The 23,588-nt window shown below is 42.9% G+C and overlaps 1 protein-coding gene across 1 annotated transcript; it reads left to right on the top strand.

Annotated features, from left to right (window-relative positions):
- Nucleotides 1-606: 606 nt before the first annotated feature.
- On the top strand, nt 607-21,326 carry LOC141252493 (uncharacterized). The gene is made up of 4 exons (XM_073670513.1): nt 607-733; nt 4,200-4,457; nt 14,336-14,461; nt 20,898-21,326. Exons 1-4 carry the CDS (start codon nt 644-646, stop codon nt 21,129-21,131), a joined length of 708 nt encoding a protein of 235 aa, XP_073526614.1. The 5' UTR covers nt 607-643; the 3' UTR covers nt 21,132-21,326.
- The last annotated feature ends 2,262 nt before the right edge of the window (nt 21,327-23,588 follow it).

Below are 23,588 nucleotides of genomic sequence, written 5' to 3'. Positions count from 1 at the left end.
GAGAACCTCTGGAGCATCATCAAAAGGAGTGTCTATAATGGCGGGAGGCAGTTCACATCTAAGCAACAGCTCTGGGAGGGTATTCTGTCCTCATGGAAAACAATTGAAGCAGAAACCATCCAAAACCTGACAAATTCAATGGACGAGAGAGTTCAGAAGCTCCTTTCGAACAAGGGGTCCTATGTGCAAATGTAACATCACCTAGAATAAAGTTTTGAGTAAAAACTGTTTGATTTCAGTTTCTAACAACCGGCTAATGCTTATAATTTCAAAAATGACCATTATTTTGTTCTTTATTAAAATGAAAAGGTTGAAAACTCTGCTGTGCATAATAATTTGGAACATGCATTTTGAGGGCAGTTTGAGTTTTTTATTGTTTTAAAAATATCCTGTTATCATAGGCAGTTTATACAAAAACCTTTCAGTTGTGCTCTAATAGTTATTTGACTGGAAAATTACAATGACTGCAATTCATATAGGTAATTTGGGAAAATCTGAGAAAATATTATTTGCATAATAATTTGGAACACAGTGTAATTAAATATTGATGTTGATGATTAGAATGTAAAGTCATTGATTTCCCTTTAATTGACTATTTTCTCAGAATAAGAGGGAATATTATGAGACTTCACTGGTTCAAGAGATGAAAAGAAATCAGAAGCTGCAGGAGTATGTGCGGCATATTGAAATTATGCTGCACTACAGTGCACTCTCTCAGTGCGGTGCCCATGGTGTAAGTGATATCATCTTTTAGATTAATTAAAAATAAATGGTAATTTGAGTTTAACAAAAAGAGATTTGCAGAATCCCAGTCTAGATGACACATTGTTAGTCCGCGGCAGCCGGATCAGAACACTGTACCTCATACTACTATCAGCGCTATCCCTTTCTTCTCTTCTCCTACTATCTGCGCTATCCCTTGTGCTTCTTCTCCTACTATCTGCGCTATCCCTTGTGCTTCTTCTCCTACTATCTGCGCTATCCCTTGTGCCTCTTCTCCTACTATCTGCGCTATCCCTTGTGCCTCTTCTCCTACTATCTGCGCTATCCCTTGTGCCTCTTCTCCTACTATCTGCGCTATCCCTTGTGCCTCTTCTCCTACTATCTGCGCTATCCCTTGTGCCTCTTCTCCTACTATCTGCGCTATCCCTTGTGCCTCTTCTCCTACTATCTGCGCTATCCCTTGGGCCTCTTCTCCTACTATCTGCGCTATCCCTTGTGCCTCTTCTCCTACTATCTGCGCTATCCCTTGGGCCTCTTCTCCTACTATCTGCGCTATCCCTTGTGCCTCTTCTCCTACTATCTGTGCTATCCCTTGTGCTTCTTCTCCTATTATCTGCGCTATCCCTTGTGCTTCTTCTCCTACAATCTGCGCTATCCCTTGTGCTTCTTCTCCTATTATCTGTGCTATCCCTTGTGCCTCTTCTCCTACTATCTGCGCTATCCCTAGTGCCTCTTCTCCTACTATCTGCGCTATCCCTTGTGCCTCTTCTCCTACTATCTGCGCTATCCCTTGGGCCTCTTCTCCTACTATCTGTGCTATCCCTTGTGCTTCTTCTCCTATTATCTGCGCTATCCCTTGTGCTTCTTCTCCTACAATCTGCGCTATCCCTTGTGCTTCTTCTCCTATTATCTGTGCTATCCCTTGTGCCTCTTCTCCTACTATCTGCGCTATCCCTAGTGCCTCTTCTCCTACTATCTGCGCTATCCCTTGTGCCTCTTCTCCTACTATCTGCGCTATCCCTTGGGCCTCTTCTCCTACTATCTGCGCTATCCCTTGGGCCTCTTCTCCTACTATCTGCGCTATCCCTTGTGCTTCTTCTCCTACTATCTGCGCTATCCCTTGTGCTTCTTCTCCTATTATCTGTGCTATCCCTTGTGCCTCTTCTCCTACTATCTGCGCTATCCCTTGTGCCTCTTCTCCTACTATCTGCCCTATCCCTCACGCCTCTTCTACTATCTGCGCTATCCCTTGCGCCTCTTCTACTGCTATCTGCGCTATCCCTTGTGCCTCCTCTCCTACTATCTGCGCTATCCCTTGTGCCTCCTCTCCTACTATCTGCTCTATCTCTTGCGCCTCTTCTCCTACTATCTGCGCTCCTTCTTGCACCTCTTTTCCTACTATCTGCGCTATCCCTTGCGCTTCTTCTCTTACTATCTGTGCTATCCCTTGCGCCTTTTCTCTTACTATCTGCGCTATCCCTTGCTCCTCTTCTCCTACTATCTGCGCTATCCCTTGTGCCTCTTCTCCACAGATTGTAGGAGAAGAGGCTCAAGAGATAGAGAAGATAGTAGGAGAAGAGGCAGAAGGGATAGCGCAGATAGTAGAAGAGGCGCAAGGGATAGCGCAGATAGCAGGAGAAAAGGCGCTATCCCTTGCGCCTTTTCTCCTACTATCTGCTTTATCTCTTGAGCCTCTTCTCCTACAATCTGTGCTACCCCTTGCGCTTTTTTCCTATCTGCGCTGTCCCTTGTGCCTCATCTCCTACTATCTGCTCTATCCTTTGCGCTTCTTCTCCTACTTTCTGCACTATCTCTTGCGCCTCTTCCCCTACTATCTGCGCTATCCCATGTGCCTCTTCTCCTACAATCTGTTCTATCTCTTGCACCTCTTCTACAATCTGTGCTACCCCTTGCGCTTTTTCTCCTACTATCTGTGCTATCCCTTGCGCCTCTTCTTCTATTATCTGCTCTATCTCTTGATCATCTTCTACAATCTGTGCTACCCCTTGCACTTTTTCTCCTACTCTCTGCGCTATCCCTTATGCCTCTTCTACAATCTGCTCTATCCCTTGTGCCTCTTCTCCTACTATTTGCCCTATCCCTCACGCCTCTTCTTCTACTATCTGCGCTATCCCTTGCACCTCTTCTCCTACTATCTGCGCTATCCCTTGTGCCTCTTCTCCTACTATCTGCGCTCCTTCTTGCGCCTCTTTTCCTATTATCTGCGCTATCCCTTGCACTTCTTCTCTTACTATCTGCGCTATCCCTTGCACCTCTTCTCCTATCTGCGCTCCTTCTTGCGCCTCTTTTCCTACTATCTGCGCTATCCCTTGCGCTTCTTCTCCTATCTGCGCTATCCCTTGCGCTTCTTCTCTTACTATCTGCGCTATCCCTTGCGCCTCTTCTCCTACTATCTGCGCTATCCCTTGCGCCTCTTCTCCACAGATTGTAGGAGAAGAGGCTCAAGGGATAGCGCAGATAGTGGGAGAAAAGGCGCAAGGGATAGCGCAGATAGTAGGAGAAGAGGTGCAAGGGATAGCGCAGATAGTAGGAGAAAAGGCGCTATCCCTTGTGCCTTTTCTCCTACTATCTGCTGTATCTCTTGAGCCTCTTCTCCTACAAACTGTGCTATCCCTTGCGACTCTTCTCCTACTATCTTCTCTATCTCTTGCTCCTCTTCTCCCACTATCTGCGCTATTTCTTGCGCTTCTTCTCCTACTATCTGCTTTATCCCTTGTGCCTCTTATTCTAATATCTACTCTATCTCTTGTGCCTCTTCTACTATCTGCGCTTATCCCTTGCGCCTCTTCTCTTACTATCTGCGCTCTTTTGCGCTTCTTCTCCTACTATCTGCGCTATCCCTTGCACCTCTTCTCCTACTATCTGCACTATCCCTTGCGCTTCTTCTCCTACTTTCTGCAGTATCCCTTGCACCTCTTCTATTATCTGCGCTATCCCTTGCGCCTCTTCTCCTACTATCTGCACTATCCCTTGCGCTTCTTCTCCTATTTTCTGCACTATCCCTTGCACCTCTTCTATTATCTGCGCTATCCCTTGCGCTTCTTCTCCTACTTTCTGCACTATCCCTTGCGCTTCTTCTCCTACTTTCTGCACTATCCCTTGCACCTCTTCTATTATCTGCACTATCCCTTGCACCTCTTCTCCTACTGTCTGCGCTATCCCTTGTGCCTCTTCTGTTTCTAGGCTCCAAGATATCATTAAGTTGCAGCATGGCACATGCATGACATCTCGGGAGCCTATTAATTAGAAAAGGTCCCAGGGATGTCACAGGTAGTAGGAGACTCGAAGTGCTCTGGTTCACTAGTCACAGACAACCAATGTGGCTGCTGCACCAGGTTCCTGCAAATCTTTATGCTTCGCTCTAAATCTAATACAGATGAAATGAAGCATTAGATTATCATATTAAAAAGAGCCCTGGTGATTTATGATGTCACTCCTATTATATTTCCTACCAGACCAAAAAAGAGAATATCCAGTCAGATCTTCCTGCAGCCATTTTTCCTGCCGTCATGACGCAGCAGAACTATAAAGAATGTTCTGATAATTTTTCTGAAAATTGTGAGCAAGTTTCCAAAAATTGTCTGACAAGTCAAGGCCACAAACTACCGAACAAGACCCATCGCTGCCAGAAAAATAAGCAAGAAGTTAAAAGTGTGACAACCGAGCAGGACATTATTCAACTAAAGGAACAGCTGCAAACTCTGAAATGCCAGGTAATCATAACATGGCTCAATCTATTGCCTCTTTCAGTTGCGTGCACCAACATCAGAAGTGGACTCCAGTTGTGGGCTGAAATGCATTTCTGTCTGAATTTACCGCACATTGTGTTGCAGATTTTGATTAATTTTTCTATTGCACTCTGCAGTGTCCAATTCAGCTAAAGGGAACCTGTCACATGAAAACTTAGTATAAAACAGCAGATATGGGGTTAATCTGCAGGCTAGTAACACTCTGAACCTGCCCGGCACCCGTACTGACATTTCCGCTGCCAGGAGTAAATTAAATCTATTCCCCCTGCAGCATTCAGCTTTCAGTCATGAGGGCGACACTGGTTCAGTCGTTGCTTTGTGTATAGAGAGCGACAGCTGTAACTGCTCCCGGCACTGACTGACAGCCGGCACTAAGGCTGAGGCGCTATCAGTCGGGGCTGGGGGGCGGTTTAAGCTGCGGCTCTCTATACTCAGAGTAATGACTGAACCCGTGCCGGCACCGTCCCGGTCATACACACCAGTGTGCATTATCTATGTACTAGAACAGTAGTCCCCAACCTTTTTGACCTTGAAAGACACATTCACCTCTGGGAGAAGATTGTGAGCTACATCCAGCTCCTGCCACCCTCACAGTAGTTGCAACAAAAGTCCCCATTACTGGTATAATGATATCCAAAGCTTTTCCACAGAAATCACCCCTAAGATCCAGGGGTTCCCACAATCCCCCCATTCATTATTCTCCCATCAAGCACTTCCACCACACTGTCAGATCCAACTTCAAGCACCTCCTGTGTCAGGTAGTATCATCCTGCCTCCAGCTTACCATACTTAAATTATCTCTGAACCCCTATCCAAATCTGCTCTTCTGTGCAGGGCTTCTCACAAAATTCACCATTTTGAGATCTGCTCTTCATACCTGTTTGCTAGACCTAGAGGTAATTCACCAAACTGGCAGACAGCTGCGAGCCACAATTCATGGGACTGCGAACCACATGTGGCTCCCGAGCTACAGGTTGGGGACCCCTACACTAGAGCATGTTAATTTCTATTCATCAGCGATTTAGAATCATAGAATGGTAGAGTTGGAGGGGACCTCCTGGGTCATCTGGTCCAACCCCCTGCTCAAAGCAGGATTCACTAAATCATCTCAGACAGATGTCTGTCCAGCCTCTGTTTGAAGACGTCCATTGAAGGGGAACTCACCACCTCTCGTGGCAGCCTGTTCCACTCATTAATCACCCTAACTGTCAAAAAGTTTTTTCTAATATCTAATCTGTGTCTCCTCCCATTTAGTTTCATCCCGTTGCTTCTAGTCTTTCCTTGTGCAAATGAGAATAAAGATGATCCTTCTACAATGTGACAGCCCTTGACATATTTGTAGACAGCTATTAAGTCTCCTCTCAGTCTTCTTTTTTGCAAGCTAAACATTCCCAAATCCTGCAACCGTTCCTCATAGGACATGGTTTGCAGACCAGTCACCATTCTGGTCGCTCTTCTCTGAACTTGCTCCAGTTTGTCTATGTCTTTTTTAAAATGTGGTGCCCAAAAATGTACACAGTATTCCAGATGAGGTCTGATCAAATAGGAGTAAAGACCGATAATGACTTCACGTGATCTAGACTGTATGCTTCTGTTAATACATCCCAGAATTGTATTTGCCTTTTTTGCTGCTGCATCACACTGTTGACTCATGTTCAGTCTATGATCTATTAGTATACCTAAGTCTTTTTCACATGTACTGTTGCTTAGCTCTATTCCTCCCATTCTGTATATGCTTTTTTCATTTTTATTGCCCAGATGTAGTACTTTGCATTTTTCCCTGTTAAAAACCATTCTGTTGTTTGCTGCCCACTGCTCCAGTTTATTTAGGTCTTTTTGAATCCTCTCTCTCTCTTCTCTAGTATTAGCTATCCCTCCTAGCTTTGTGTCATCAGCAAATTTAATCAGTTTACCCTCAATTCCTTCATCTAAATCATTGAGAAAGATGTTGAACAATACAGGTCCCAGGACGGAGCCCTGTGGTACCCCACTTGAGACATTCATCCTGCTGGATGTGAAGCCATTTACAACCACCCTTTGAGTCCGATCACTAAGCCAGTTATGAATCCACCTAACAGTTGCCTGGTCCATTGCATACTTGGTCATTTTTTCAATAAGGATGGTGTGAGATACTTTGTCAAATGCTTTGCTGAAGTCAAGATATACTATATCTACAGCATTTCCCTGATCCACCCAGTCAGTGATTCTGTCATAGAAGGAAATTAAGTTAGTCTGACATGACTTGTTAGTTACAAACCCATGCTGACTCTGGTTAATCACTTCATTCTTATCCATGTACTTACATACATGTTGTTTAATAATTTGTTCAAAGATCTTTCCTGGTATAGAAGTCAGACTCACCGGCCTATAGTTCCCTGGGTCCACCTTCTTCCCCTTTTTGAAGATAGGAACAACATTTGCTCTTCTCCAGTCTTCTGGGACTTCTCCTGTTCTCCAAGAATTTTCAAAGATTATGGAGAGTGGTTCTAAAATTTCTTCTACGATCTCCTTCAGTACTCTGGGGTGTAATTCATCTGGACCTGGAGACTTGAACTCATTTATGTTAGCTAAATATTCCCTCACAATCTTTCTGTTTACAGATAACTTGGATTCCTCTATTCCTTTAAAAGGACAGTGAAGATCAGTTGATGTTACATTTTCTTTCTGAGAGAAAACAGATGCAAAATAGGAATTAAAAAGTTCGGCCTTCTCAACATCCTCTCTTACCATTTCTCCATTTTCATCCTGTAAAAATCCTATAGCATCTTTGACTTTTCTTTTACTTTTGACATACCCCCAAAATCCTTTTTTATTGCTTTTGACATCTCTTGCAAGCCTTAATTCATTGTCAGCTTTAGCTAACCTGATACGTGCCCTACAGGATCTGCAGACTGCATTATAATCTTCTTTAGATATGCCTCCCTCTTTCCATTTAATAAACATTTCTTTCTTTCTTTTTAGCATGTGTTTAAGTTCTGTGTTCATCCATCCTGGTTTCCTTAAATGCTTCCCATTCTTCCTACTTTTCAGGATTGTTAACGATTGTGCTTTGAGAATCTCATTTTTAAAAATTTCCCATCCTTCCTGGACATTTTTGTCCTTAAGGACATCCAGCCATTGGATCCCTCCTATTCTCTTTCTGAGTCTCTTAAAATCTGCCTTTCTAAAATCTAACCTTGAAGTTTGAGTCTTCACATGTCTTCCTCCTCTAGTTATCCAAAATTCTATAATAGCATGATCGCTGCCTCCTAGGGTCCCAGCCACCTTTACCTCCTCAACCATTTCCTCCCTGTTTATAAGGATTAGATCCAAAAGTAGCAGATCCCCTTGTTTTCTCCCCTACCTTTTGGAAGATAAAGTTGTCAGCAAGAGAGGATAAGAATTTGCTTGACCTGTTAGTTTTACTTGAGAGAGATTCCCAACAAATGTCTGGATAGTTGAAATCTCCCATGACCACTACGTCATATTTTTTGGAGAACTTGGTCATTTGATACATAAAGAGTTCATCCATATCTTCAGCTTGCCCAGGTGGCCTGTAGTAAATGCCTACAATGGTGTCCTTTCCGTTGTTCTCTCCTTGTATTCTTACCCAAACAGTTTCCACAGAACTCCCAGTCTCTGAAGCTTCAATCTCTGTGCAGATATACGCTTTTCTAACATACAATGCAACACCTCCTCCTCGTTTATCAAGTCTGTTTCTTGCAAATAAGTTATATCCTTTTAGCCTTTTATTCCAATCATGTGTATCGTCCCACCAAGTTTCAGTGATTCCAATGACATCATATTCCTTTTCCTGCATTAGTAGTTCCAATTCTCCTTGTTTGTTGCCCATGCTTTGTGCATTTGTATAAAAACATTTTAGTTTGTGATTGGTTTCTCTTCCTCCCATATTTTTATTATTTAGATTTTTTTGTCTTTGTTCTTCTTTTCCACTTCCAGTAGCAGAGATCTCAATAGTATTTGTCAGCTGTATGGCTTTTTCTGGCCTTTTGCTTCCCTTCCCACATTGTTCTGGTATAAAGCTCTCCTGATGAGTGTAGCAAGGCGACTTCCAAATACATGTTTTCCAGTCTTCGTAAGGTGCACCCCATCTCTAGCAAGTAGTCCATCGTATAGGTAATTCATTCCGTGATCCAGAAATCCAAATCCTTGTTGACGGCACCATCGACGTAGCCAGTTGTTCACCTGTAGAATCTTATTCCACCTCATTGTTCCATGGCCATCCACTGGGAGGATGGATGAGAAGACCACCTGCGCTCCCAATTCTTTCATTTTCTTGCCTAAGTCTTCAAAGTCACTGCAGATGGTTTCCAGGTCCTTTCTTGCGGTGTCATTTGTCCCCACATGTATTAGCAGGAATGGGTAGTGATCTGTAGGTCTGAAGAGTCTTGATATCCTGTCAGACACATCTTTAATTTTTGCTCCTGGAAGACAGCACATTTCTCTTGAGGTTATGTCTGGTCTGCAGATAGCGGCCTCTGTTCCTCTTAACAGGGAATCCCCCATGACCACCACTCTCCGTTTTTTCTTCACAACATTCTTCTTTCTCCATCCAGGAGGATTCTGAGGGCTTACAAGGTTATTCATTGCTGGCAAAGTCTTATTTTGCTGTATTTCTTCATGGTTCTCCTGCGTGAGAGCCTGGTACTGGTTCCTGAGCAGTATGGGTGCTGACTGCCTCTCGATCCTCCTGCTTCTGTGGGTCACAGGCTTCCATTCCTCTGTTTCGTCAGGTGCAGTTCGAATTTCTTCTCTTTCTGAATCATGAAGAGATAATTCTGCTCTGTCTAAGAACTCTTCACCTTCCTTAATGATTTTCAAGGTAGTTAACCTCTCTTCTAGATTTCGCAACTTTTCCTCCAACAGGGACACAAGCTTGCATTTCTGGCATGTGAAGTTTGGCTTTTCCACTGGCAAGTTTGTGAACATGTAGCAGGATATGCAGCTCACCAAATGGTGCATTACACCAGAAACGCGTTGATCGCCCGGTCAGTTCTGACCCCCGAATCATGGACTGTGCACCTGTATATCAGCCATACCTTGTTTTGGTTGGATTTAAACTCATTCCCTGATAAAAGATTACGCTTTATTCTGTGGAGCTGGATCCTTTCCCTATGCTAAAGCAAGAGTGCACGAAGCACCCAAAAATTGCATTTTTTTAAAAAAAAAAACTAAAGGCAATAATTAAGACACTAAAGTTATTTTTTATAATAGAGACTAACTCCCTTAGGTGACTGGATACTTAGTTTAATCTATATTTGGAGGAGGACCGAATTCCTTTAACATTGTCCATATACAGATGTACCCAGCGTTATCCAAATGGTCATCTAGTGATGCAACTCCTGTTTTGTGCTAGTTACATAGAGCGTCTCTGAAGAAGAAAAAAACAAGAGGAGGCTTTCTCCAATGTGATACCATAGATGACAATGATATATTTACTATAAGCACACCGCGATCATAGACCAACTCCACAGCTCGATCTCCGCCTCTGTAGGAGACGGTAGGACAAAGACCATATAAACCAGATCCTTATTTTAGGCACTGCCAGCTGCACTTGAGGTAGACAAATCTACTTTTATTGAAAGAACACATTGCTTTTCCATGCTAAAATGTCCTTTAGGCGCGTTACTGGGAGCCAGCCTGCATCCTGTTACCCAATCTATTACATTGCTCACAGCGACTAAGCACCCAGGTAACACTGCAGCTCGCTACCTCCTCAAGACACAAGCGGGGTCTACACAACGTAAAAGGAGTCTGTCCCACTAACACTGCACACTATATTCCTGCCGACTCCCTGACCCAGCAACTATGTAAGCCCTGCTCTCTGCTGTATATCACACGCCTGATGAAGACTTCAGGAACTGACACGCAGTGAATGTATCTCCAACTTTATTGTTTCAACCAATTAATATTTATTTATCTGAACTGCAGTTTATTTCTAACTGCAAGTAACAACCAGCAGCGTCCAGAACAGATAATTGCTTCAAATCATCTTTCTATTATTCATATCCAAAGTGTAAGATCAGCATCACATAGATAGTGTAGGAGAAGTACATTGCCTGCTTAGAGCACCACAGGGTATCAGAAGTGAAATCAGCAGCCGAACTTTACTAGTGATGTTAGTTTAGGAGCCGATCACGCCGTGTCCTGCAGCCCTCCAGGACTGAGATGTTCCTCCAACATAACTGTTCAGCTAAAGCCCCACTCCAGTGTGTTCATTTCTTACAGCGCTGCAGGGGTTGTCACTAATGTAAGTTTCCTGCCCCCAGTATTATACTCCCCTGCCGCCGTCTTCATCTGTTCTCTGTGCCACTTGTGATCTGCTGGACGCTTCAGTGTTTGCTGAGGACCGGAAGTCACAACTCAATGTAAGTCAATGAGGCCAGAACAAGGCCAGAACCAGGCTCATAGACTTACACTGAGAGCTGGTGACCATTACCTCTGACATCCGGTCAGGAGCTGTGGTCACAAGATGGGGGATCGGGAACGAAGCAGCATCGGGAAGAGCTGAAGAGGGCAGCTGGTAAGTGTAATACCAGGAGCAGGGAACTTACATTAGTATCATCACTCCATACAATATGAGGTATGAAGCTCTGACCTCCTGTCACACAATGTCCGTCTTTGTAGATACAATGAGACAGATTTATCAGTAGTCTCTTATTCTTAGACAGTGCAAACTTACAATAGACAGTCTTAAAATGTTCTAGAACTTTTAAAGTGGTTCATGCTGTTTGACATTTTAATGTAAGACATATTTAACCCCTTAAGGAACAGACCTAATTTGACCATAAAGGGGTGGACCGGAACTGACAATTATTCTCACCCTAAATCCCCATTTAATGTTATAATCTAATCTCTTTTCTAATATTCTCTAATTAAAAATTATCTATCCTTCACACACTACACTCTGTATATGCTTTATTTTTTGCATTACATTCTCTTTGGCACTTCTACGAATTGCGATGCATGCTGGGTTAGTCAAAGTGTCATCAGGGGGCACAGGCTGTGGTCACTGCTTGCAGCTCTTTTCCCCTTCCTGAAACAATGACATCTGTTGTCCATTCCGACGGATGCTGAGTTGATTCTTATGACTGTGTAATATACACAGTGACAGTGCGCTCACTCATCAGCTCTGATTAGAAGTGATGATCCAGCAAGAGAGCGCACTGTCACAGTGTGTTGTAAGAAAAATCCCCTGCATGTAGAGACTGGCCCCGCACCCACAAGTGATGAGGTGAGGTGAACAAAAATGACAATTCTGGCATAGTTTATTTTTTGCAGCATTCACAATGTGGGATAAATAATGATATCGTTTTCTTCTACTGGTTATCTTGATGTCAGCAGTGGCAGACACTGAAAGCCCCTGTGCAATAATTGTGTATGGGGCCCTGCGCCCCCCCTTTCTTAAAGAGGTCTTCCATTTTAATTTTTTTTTGTACTCATCGTCTTGTGCTAGGGAAAAAATAATACAATTAGAATTACTCATTTTCACCTGCTCTTTTGATGTGTCTCTGCTACTGCTCCGTTGATGTGTACAGGCAGCAGTGGTAATGTCACACATGACCACTTAAGCACACTTTCTGCACATCGTACAAGCAGCCCGCACACATTCTACACATCACACAGGCACAGCACACACATTCTACACATCACACGAGCAGACCGCACACTTTCTAAACGTCACACAAGTACAGCGCACACTTTCAACACACCACCCAGGCACAGCGCACACTTTCTACACATCACACAAGCACAGCGCACACGTTCTACACATCACACCGGCTCAGCGCACACGTTCTACACATCACACAGGCTCAGCGCACACGTTCTACACATCACACCGGCACAGCACACACGTTCTACACATCACAGAGGCACAGTGCACACGTTCTACACATCACACAAGCAGACCGCACACTTTCTACACATCACACAGGTACAGCACACACGTTCTACACATCACACGAGCAGACCGCACACGTTCTACACGTCACACAGGCACAGCGCACACGTTTTACACACCACCCAGGCACAGCGCACACATTCTACACATCACACAGGCACAGCGCACACGTTCTACACATCACACAGGCACAGCACACACGTTCTACACATCACACAGGCACAGCGCACACTTTCTACACATCACACAGGCACAGATCACACTTTCTACAGACCACACAGGCACAGCACACACGTTCTACACATCACACAGGCACAGCGCACACGTTCTACACATCACACAGGCACAGCGCACACTTTCTACACATCACACAGGCACAGCGCACACTTTCTACAGACCACACAGGCACAGCACACACTTTCTACAAATCACACAAGCACAGCACAGACGTGAGAGATGTATGTACAGTTTATACTGTAAATATTCCAGTTTTTAAATGATTATGCAGATACTGGTATTTTTTGAGCCTCCTATTATTCCTTTTTCTTCCATTTTTAGTTAAAAAATGTAAATTTTTTTCATGTTTTCATTTGGAATTGAATGTGCAGCTCCCAGCGCCTCTGTGTATATGGAAATAAATGTGATTATGAGGCTTGAGCTTTTTCTCAGTCTGTCAAACTCCTCACATGCCACAGTTGCTATTGACTATGGTATGTATAGAATTAATGGAGCCACTGCAAACCCTGACACTGACATTGGCTGTGTGCTATCAGCAGGGGGTCTGCACTATAAGAGGGAATCCTGGGAACATTGTCCCTGGATGGAGAGCCATTGCCATTTCTCATCTTAATGGAAAGCTGCACATAGTAGTACATAAAAAGATAGTGAAGTGACGGAGAGCAGATCAGCCTGGTTCACACCACCTTGTATTTGGCATACTTTGTGCCAGAAATATTCACCACGATTCTATCTATTCCATGTTAGGATATATTCCTATCAGCAGCCCACACTCTTTTTCATCTAGGTCTAAAACACATCATCTACATGGTGCAGTCATGGAAGTTTTTGGTTGCAAATGAAAACAAGAACTCTCGCACATAAAGCTTAATAAATCTTTGCTGTTAATATATTCATATTGACATTTTTCTGTGTTGCAGAAATGCAGCCCTGTTTAGCTGTGGTTTATTTTTATAAAATGCCCAATCAATAGAAAGTATGACAATTTTCTTAGTTTACAAGTTTAAAATTTACAAGGTAGCTACATGTCTTACTTGCAAAAATCGTCTTGTAATCACATCATGTCCTATTTCTGCATCCTGTGTGGTGCTATGGCTCTATTCACACTATAATATATATATATTTGGAGCAGACTCTGATTTGAATAGTGCCACTGTGCCATACCCACCACAATGAATGATAAATTACATATTGTGCGTTATACTTCTTCTGTGATGCTCCTGCTCTATGTGAAAACTTTTGCAAAATTTGCTGCGCCGTTCAATACAGTGATAAAAGGTATGAAGTTGCAGAACAACGGAGGGATGAATGAACATATTTAGACCTTCGTAAGGTCCGGGGGGCTATGGCTGCAGTTGGTGTATGTCCTCAGAGCTTTCCCAGTGAATTTACTGAACATGTATGGTCACATAATGTGACGTAACACAACTTTATTCCCCACAAGTAGTAGACTGAGAAAAACTAAGCACAAAGCAACAAACACCCATACAATAGAATGCTTTTGAAGTTTTCTTTATAAACGCAACATTTCCTACAAATTCTTGTTTTTCGGGAGACCACCCGCACTAAAAACAATATATATAACAATTGTGTAGTAGTTGTGCTTCTTTGCGACGCACCGTTACCCAGAGGCTTGTAAATACTCTAACGTCACAGATTTACTAGTCAGGATCAATATTTTAATGTTTCCTTTCTGATTTAGTCAGAAATTTATGCAGCAGATTACAAGACGGAGCACGTAGATGGAGAACGCATGAAAACCGAGAACGCAAAGCTAAAGAAGAAAGAAAAAGAAATGAAAGAGCAAATGTTGATCCTAAAAGAACAGGTAAACTGTGTAACCATTGTGAAATAACACTCGCTCCTGTGATAAAACGAGCAGGGAAATGTGTTATCTAAGAACAAATCATCTGCGAGTCTCTGCTGTACTAACTTATCATAAGTGACTTATGCTTCCATCCCCTGACCAGGAGCTGTGATATGTGCCGACCATGAACTGGAGCAACTCTACATGGTCAGACAGAGCCAGGGGCATAATGTTCATGGTTGCAGACGGTGCCCATGTGGAAAGGGGGGGGCTGCTCCTATTTCAGCAGAAATGCATTGTGATGCAGAGACTTGCTGGGTCTCTACATGGCACTATATGCCGCAGGTCAATCAGAGGCTGGCGTGCAAGTCACTGGCTACACATGGCTGAGATGTCATGCACTGCCCATTGCTTGAAGTCAGCTGCTGGCTACAGAAGAGGATGCTGCGCTTTGTGGGAACGGAGGGAGCTGAGTGGAATTGTTTATTATTATTGTTGAGGAAAGGACGGATGCTGGAAATATTTTTGAGCTGGAGGTGGCGAGAGCTTGGATGTGGGGTTTGAAGGACAGAGCAGAGTCAAGGGGTACACCGAGGCAGCGGATTTCTGGTGCAGGGGAAAGAGTAGTGTCATTTATTGTGATAGAAAGATCAGATGGGGAAGATACGTGAGATGTAGGAAAGATGATGAGTACAGATTTGTCCACATTGAGCTTAAGGAAGCGGGAGGAGAAGGAGGAGGATATGGCTGCTAGACATGCTGGGATTCTGGACAGCAGAGAGGTGACGTCTGGGCCAGAGAGGTAGATCTGAGTGTCATCAGTGTACAGGTGATACTGGAAGCCATGGGACTTTTTGAACTGTCCCAGGCCAAGGGTATAGATGGAGAAAAGTAGGGGTCCTAGGACGAAACCTTGAGGGACTCCAACAGAGAGAGATCAGGATGAGGAAGTAGTGTGGGAGTGGGAGATGCTAAGTGTGCGGTTAGAAAGGTATGAGGAGATCCAGGACAGGGCAAGGTCTTTGAGACCAAAGGAAGAGAGAATCTGTAGTAGGAGGCAGTGGTCAACTGTGTCAAAGGTAGAGGACAGGTCTAGAAGAAGGAGTACAGAGAATTGTCTTTTAGATTTGGCTGTAAGTAAGTCATTAGTAATTTTGGTAAGGGTAGTTTCGGTGGAATGATGGGGATGGAAGCCAGATTGTTGGTTGTCAAAGAGAGACTTAGATGAGAGGAAAGTTCAGCGTGAACGTGTTGCTCAAGGAGTTTGGAGGCAAATGGGAGCAGCGATATGGGGTGATAGCTGGACAAAGCGGCTGGGTCGAGGGATGGCTTTTTGAGGATGGGCGTGATTGTGCATGTTTGAAAGCAGAGGGAAAGGTACCAGAAGTTAGTGATAGGAGGAGAGTAAGCTCTCCTTCAGTGATGTTGGAGATGGAGGTTATGAGGGAACGGCAATTATCTGGAAAACAAAGGAGTTTTTGTGGTCGGACAATGAAGGCTTGCCTTGTTTGGTCAATCTTGTTTTTGAAGTGTGCTCGAGGGGGCAGTGGAGGGCGGAGGAGGGAGTTAAAAGTGTTGAATAATTGTTTAGGGGTCTAGGATAAGGAAGATATGAGTGTTGTGAAGTAGGCCTGTTTAACAGAGGTGAGGGCTGATTTGAATGCGAGTGTTGCGTGTTTGAATGCAGTGAAGTCATCTTGCGAATGTGCTTTCTTCCAACGCCACTCCACAACCCTGGACACTTGCCAAAGTTTTTAGTGAGGTTATTGTGCCAGGGTTCTCTATTGATTCGTTGCACTCTGCCAAGCACGAGAGGGGAGACCGAGTCAATAGCTGATGCGAGAGTGGCATTGTAGAAAGCGGTGGCCCTGTCTGTGTTGTGGAGTGAAGATGGATGTCAGTGGTAGAATAGAATCAGAGAGTGTGTGAGTTCCTTAATGTGAAAGGTTTCTGCATTGCTGTGCTAGTTGTTAGATATGGGTGACAGGTGAAGAGGAGAGAGATGAGAAAGTGAGTAGATGGTGGTCAGATAAGGTAAGGGGGCAGGTTGTGAGGTTAGATAGGGAGCAGAGTCGGGTGAAGATGAGGTCCAAATGTATGTCTGTCTGTGTGGGTGGCTGAGGAGGACCACTGAGTAAGTCCAAAGGATGAAGTAAGCGACAGGAGTTTGGATGCTGCTGACTGGTGGGTGTCAGAGGGGATGCTGAAATCGCCAATGATTATGGTGGGAATGTCAGCAGAGAGAATGTGAAGTGGAGGTCACCATAACACAGCGCAGCAGGGGAGGCAGTGTCAGAGGGTGTCATTTTAATTTTTTATGCATTAAAAGAACAGCGGCAGAACGGGGGACAGATATACCAGGATTGGGAACATATTTCCCAGGATGGGCCCAGTATTTGGGACATATATACCAGGATGGGGGGCATATTCAGCAGGTTAACTAAGTATTGAACACGTCACCAATTTTCTAAGTAAATATATTTCTAAAGTTGCTATTGACATGAAACCATCACCGGATGTCAGTAGCAACCCATCCAATCCTCACAGGCAAAGAAATCACCATATATGTCCATTAATTAAGTTATCTGTAATAATGAGAAATGACACAGTGAAAAATGATTGAACACATGAAGAAAGAGGTGCAAAAAGCCCTGGAAAGTCCTGACACCAGCTGAAATCTATCAGTAATTAGTAAGCAATTCTGCCACTCAATGACAAATACTATCAGCTGGTTCAGCTGATGGCCAATAAAAAGGCATCTCATTAACCAAGGTGCCACACAAGAAATATCTAATGACGGGAAAAGCCAATGAGCTGTCTCAAGAGCTTCACAACCTTATTGTTGCAAAACATACTGATGGCATTGGTTACAGAAGAATTTCTAAACTACTGAAGGTTTCAGTGAGTACTATTGGGACCATAATCCAGAAGTGGAAAGAATATAATTTCACCATAAACTGGCCATGACCAGGTGCTCCCTGCAAGATTTCAGACAGAGGAGTGAAGCGAATTATCAGAGGAGTTGTTCAAGAGCCAAGGACCAACTGTGGAGAGATTCAGAAAGACCTGGAATCAGCTGATTCAATTGTTTCAAAGAAAACAGTAAGTAATGCTCTCAACCTGCATGACCTGTATGCACGCTCCCCACGCAACCTCCATAGACTGTATGCACGCTCACCACTCAACCTCCATGTCCTGTATGCACGCTCAGCACACAACCTTCATGGCCTGTATGCACGCTCACCATTCAACCTCCGAAACCTGTATGCACGCTCACCACGCAACCTCCATGGCCTGTATGCACGATCACTACGCAACCTCCATGGCCAGTATGCACGCTCACCACACAACCTCCATAGCCTGTATGAATGCTCACCACACAACCTCCATGGCCTGTATGGACGCAACCTCCATGGCCTGGATGCACGCTCACCACACAACCTCCACGGCCTGTATGCAAACTCACCACGCAACCTCCATGGCCTTTATGCACGCTCACCACACAATCTCCATGGCCTGTATGCATGTTCACCACGCAACCTCCACGGCCTGTATGCACGCACATCACAAAACCTCCACGGCCTCTATGCACGCACATCACGCAACCTCCACGACCTGTATGTACGCTCACCACGCAACCTCCATGGCCTGCATGCACACTCACCACGCAACCTACATGGCGTGTATGCACGCTCACCACGCAACCTCAATGGCCTGTATGCACGCTCACCACGCAACCTCCATGGCCTGTGTGCACGCTCACCACGCAACCTCCATGGCCTGTGTGCACGCTCACCACACAACCTCCATGGCCTGTATGGATGCTCACCACACAACCTCCATGGCCTGTATGCACGCTCACCACGCAACCTCCATGTCCTGTATGGATGCTCACCACACAACCTCCATGTCCTGTATGGATGCTCACCACACAACCTCCATGTCCTGTATGGATGCTCACCACACAACCTCCATGTCCTGCATGCATTCTCACAACACAAGACTCTATTGCTGAACAAAAAGCATGTTCAAGCACGTTTAACCCCTTCACGACCTATGACGCATAGGTACATCATAGGTCTTGTCCCGGCATTTGATGCAGGCTTCGGGTCTGGGTTGATCAGCTTTCATGTGCCCCTAACAGTCGCCGGAAGCAAGTCACAAACCCAGCCCATCGGTGCCCCGTCACATGACAGCGGGCGACGATGGGTTGGCATGACGATCAGGGATCTGCAGAAGACCCCTGTGCTTGTCCCTTCTCATCTGCTATTAACACTGGCCCATGGCCGGCGTTCATAGTAGATAAACAATCAGAAGATCGCAGCTTCAAGTCTCCTAAGGAGACTATTGAAGCAGATAAAAAGTAAAAAAAAAGTTGTTTTTTTTAAATATTAAAAAAATATAAAAGTTTAAATCGCCCCCTTTTTGCCCCATTGAAAATAAAACAAAAAAATACACATATTTTGTATCGCTGCGTTCAGAAACTCCCGATCTATCAAAATATAAAAATAATGAATCCGTTCTGTAAACGGCGTAACAAGAAAAAAAAGTCAAAACACCGGAATTACGTTTTTTTGGTCGCAACCATCAGTGCAATAAAATACAATAATAGGCGATCAAAACATTGTATCTATCCCAAAATGGTATCAATGAAAAATGTCAGCTCGGCACGCAAAGAATAAGCCCTCACCTGGCCCCAGATCCCGAAAAAAGGTAACTCTACGTGTCTCAGAAAATGGCGCCATTTTTTTTCTTACAAACTTTGGATTTTTTTTTCACCACTTAAATAAAAAAGAAACTGTACATATTTGGTATCTGCAAACTCGTAATGACCTGGAGAAATTGTCAGGTCAGTTTTAGCATTTAGTGAACATGGTAAAAAAAAAAAACAATTGTGGAATTGCACTTTTTTTTGCAATTTCACCACACTTGGATTTTTTTTTCCTGTTTTCCAATACACTATATAGTAAAATCAGTTGTGGCATTCAAAAGTACAACTCGTCCCACAAAAAACAAGCCCTCACATGGCAATATTGATGGAAAAAAAAAAGTTCTGGCTCTGGGAGGAAGGTGAGCAGAAAAACAAAAACGCAAAAATGGAAAATCCCAAGGTCGTGAAGGGGATAACGTTTGCTGAACAACATTTAGACAAGCCTGTGAAATACTGGGAGATTACAGTCTAATCAGATGAGACCAAAATTGAGCTCTTTGGATGCCATAATACACACCATGTTTGAAGGCCAACAGGCACTGCTTATAACCCCAAAAACACCATATCAACAGTGAGGTTTGTAGGTTGGAACATCATGGTGTAGGGCTATTTGTCAGCATACGGCACTGGCAAACTTCATTTAATTGAAGGAAGGATGAATGGATAAATGAGACATTCTTGATAATAATCTGGTGTATCTACAAGGATGTTGAAAATGAAATGAGGGTGGACATTTCAGCAAGACAATGATCCCAAACACACAGCCAAGGAAACTCTCAGATGGTGTCAGAGAAGGAAATGGCCGAGACAATCACCGGACCTGAATCCAATAGAAAATGTATGGAAGGAACTAAAGCTCGGAGTTCATAGGAGCCACAGGACCTTCAGGATGTGAAGAGTTTGTGTGGAAGAATGGACCAAAATCACACCTGAGCAATGCCTGCGACTAGTTCCTCCATACAGAAGGCATTTTGAAGCTTCATCACCAACAGTGACTTTTGTTAGAAGTATTAAATAAATTTCAGTAAGAGTGTTCATTACTTTTTCCCTGTGTCATTTCTCATTATTATACATAATTTAATTTGGGCAGTAACGGGTTGGCTGAGTTCAGTTTTATTCGGATGACAGGAAAAGGGCAGTGCTGGTAGTGTTCAATCATAAGACAAGGTCAGAAACAAGCCAGGTCAGAGCCAAATACGTCATTAGTAGATTACACAAGATTACTGTGAAGGAGCGTTTCCCGATAATCTTGCAATCTAAACACCTGATAAATGAGCAAACTACTCGTTCGTCGGGTGAAATGATCTTTTGTGCTGCAGAAAAGTTCATCATTTACACCTCATTCAACATGTAGAACCTTATTGCTTGAGTCTGGTGTAAAACTGAGGGGTCCCGTTATAAAAGCCAGGGCCATTAGAGAGTGATCGAAGCAATTACTGCCATTCAACCTACAGACAAAAGAAAAGGTTAATGCTGAGATGGTGGGAACAGGGAGGAAAAATAAGATGTGAGAGGTGCGACATCTCTGACATTGCCTTTCCCGTATTAGAAAAAAATTGTAAATACTTCAAAGAAGTAAAATAAAAAATCAGATGAATATAAGAATACCCCAATATGATGCAAATGGACACATGACCATTATACATGAACAAACAAAGAACATTCTAACTTTTCTGCTTGCACATACAATTTATTTTGTTTTGAATGCTTTCTTTTATATTCCCCATTGGTTTGTTCTTCCCACAGCTGAAGGTGTATGAAGATGATTTTCGGAAGGAGCGCTGTGATAAGCAAATCTTGCAGCGTCTTCTAAAGTGCCGCAATACGTCACGTGACCCAATACTTGTGCACCGCTGCAATAATGTGACCCACAAAGGACCATCTGAGAGCACCGGGCGACTTTCCAGAAGAGGAAGCAACAGGGAAGAGACTGCAAGGAACATGGAGGAAGCCGCTGAAAAACATCGCATGGCGTTTTAGAAACTGTTACCGCTTCTGTGAAATGTCGATCATGCAACAACCTGACTGATGACATATCTCCTATGTGACTTCTTGTAAGGAGCCTGATGTATGCTTTGTAATTAAGAAAAGAAAGTTAGTCTAATGATTATACAATACAAAATGGACAATCATTCTTCTTCCCCCAACAAAACAAGGGCAACCGATAAAACGAATAGTCAACGTATCGTCTGTTGTAGAATCTATGAGCATTTATTTCATAGTCTGCAACCGCCTATATATGATGCTCTTTATCTTGGCAACTGGGAGATGTAAATTCTCAATCTACAGGTGTATCTCACTAAATTAGAATATCATCAAAAGTGAAATTCCTATATTATATAGAGTCATTACACACAGAGGGATCTATTATATAGAGTCATTACACACAGAGTGATCTATTATATAGAGTCATTACACACAGAGTGATCTATTATATAGAGTCATTACACACAGAGGGATCTATTATATAGAGTCATTACACACAGAGGGATCTATTATATAGAGTCATTATATGCAGAGGGATCTATTATATAGAGTCATTACACACAGAGGGATCTATTATATAGAGTCATTACACACAGGGATCTATTATATAGAGTCATTACACACAGAGGGATCTATTATATAGAGTCATTACACACAGAGGGATCTATTATATAGAGTCATTACACACAGAGGGATCTATTATATAGAGTCATTACACACAGAGGGATCTATTATATACAGTCATTACACGCAGAGGGATCTATCATATAGAGTCATTACACACAGAGGGATCTATTATATAGAGTCATTACACGCAGAGGGATCTATTATATAGAGTCATTACACGCAGAGGAATCTATTATATAGAGTCATTACACGCAGAGGGATCTATTATATAGAGTCATTACACGCAGAGTGATCTATTATATAGAGTCATTACACGCAGAGGGATCTATTATATAGAGTCATTACACGCAGAGTGATCTATTATATAGAGTCATTACACGCAGAGTGATCTATTATATACAGTCATTACACACAGAGGGATATATTATATAGAGTCATTTCACACAGAGTGATCTATTATATATAGTCATTACACACAGAGGAATCTATTATATAGAGTCATTACACACAGAAGGTCTATTATATAGAGTCATTACACGCAGAGGGATCTATTATATAGAGTCATTACACGCAGAGCGATCTATTATATAAAGTCATTACACGCAGAGGGATCTATGATATACAGTCATTACACGCAGAGGGATCTATTATATACAGTCATTACACGCAGAGGGATCTATTATATACCATCATTACACACAGAGGGATCTATTATCTAGAGTCATTACACACAGAGTGATCTATTATATAGAGTCATTACATGCAGAGGGATCTATTATATACCGCCATTACACACAGAGGGATCTATTATATAGAGTCATTACACCCAGAGGGATCTATTATATAGAGTCATTACACGCAGAGGGATCTATTATATACCATCATTACACACAGAGGGATCTATTATATAGAGTCATTACACACAGAGTGATCTATTATATAGAGTCATTACTCGAAGAGGGATCTATATATAGAGTCATTACACAGAGGGATCTATTATATAGAGTCATTACACGCAGAGGGATCTATTATATACAGTCATTACACGCAGAGGGATCTATTATATACCATCATTACACACAGAGGGATCTATTTATATAGAGTCATTACACACAGAGTGATCTATTATATAGAGTCATTACACGCAGAGGGATCTATTATATAGAGTCATTACACACAGAGGGATCTATTATATAGAGTCATACGCAGAGGGATTATATAGAGTCATTACACACAGAGGGATCTATTATATAGAGTCATTACACACAGGGATCTATTATATAGAGTCATTACACACAGAGGGATCTATTATATAGAGTCATTACACACAGAGGGATCTATTATATAGAGTCATTACACGCAGAGGGATCTATTATATAGAGTCATTACACGAGAGGGATCTATTATATAGAGTCATTACACGCAGAGGGATCTATCATATAGAGTCATTACACGCAGAGGGATCTATTATATAGAGTCATTACACGCAGAGGGATCTATTATATAGAGTCATTACACGCAGAGGAATCTATTATATAGAGTCATTACACGCAGAGGGATCTATTATATAGAGTCATTACACGCAGAGTTGATCTATTATATAGAGTCATTACACGCAGAGGGATCTTTATATAGAGTCCATTACACGAAGAGGATCTATTATATAGAGTCATTACACCAGATGGATCTATTATATAGAGTCATTACACGCAGAGTGATCTATTATATACAGTCATTACACACAGAGGGATATATTATATAGAGTCATTTCACACAGAGTGATCTATTATATATAGTCATTACACACAGAGGAATCTATTATAT

This window comes from Phyllobates terribilis, unplaced genomic scaffold, assembly GCF_046119375.1.
Source record: "Phyllobates terribilis strain yellow unplaced genomic scaffold, ASM4611937v1 Scaffold_9009__1_contigs__length_23587, whole genome shotgun sequence".
Taxonomy (NCBI): domain Eukaryota; kingdom Metazoa; phylum Chordata; class Amphibia; order Anura; family Dendrobatidae; genus Phyllobates; species Phyllobates terribilis.
The sequence above is the reverse complement of the archived record's forward strand: the minus strand, read 5'-3'. Positions and strand labels throughout refer to the sequence as shown.

What these genes read in the sequence shown, in the direction of transcription:
- LOC141252493 (XM_073670513.1), top strand. Translation starts at nt 644, where the DNA reads ATGAAAAGAAATCAGAAGCTGCAGGAGTATGTGCGGCATATTGAAATT. An exon ending in CTCAGTGCGGTGCCCATGGT is followed by an intron (nt 734 to 4,199) that starts GTAAGTGATATC and finishes ATTTCCTACCAG; the next exon opens with ACCAAAAAAGAGAATATCCA. An exon ending in TGTTGATCCTAAAAGAACAG is followed by an intron (nt 14,462 to 20,897) that starts GTAAACTGTGTA and finishes TTCTTCCCACAG; the next exon opens with CTGAAGGTGTATGAAGATGA.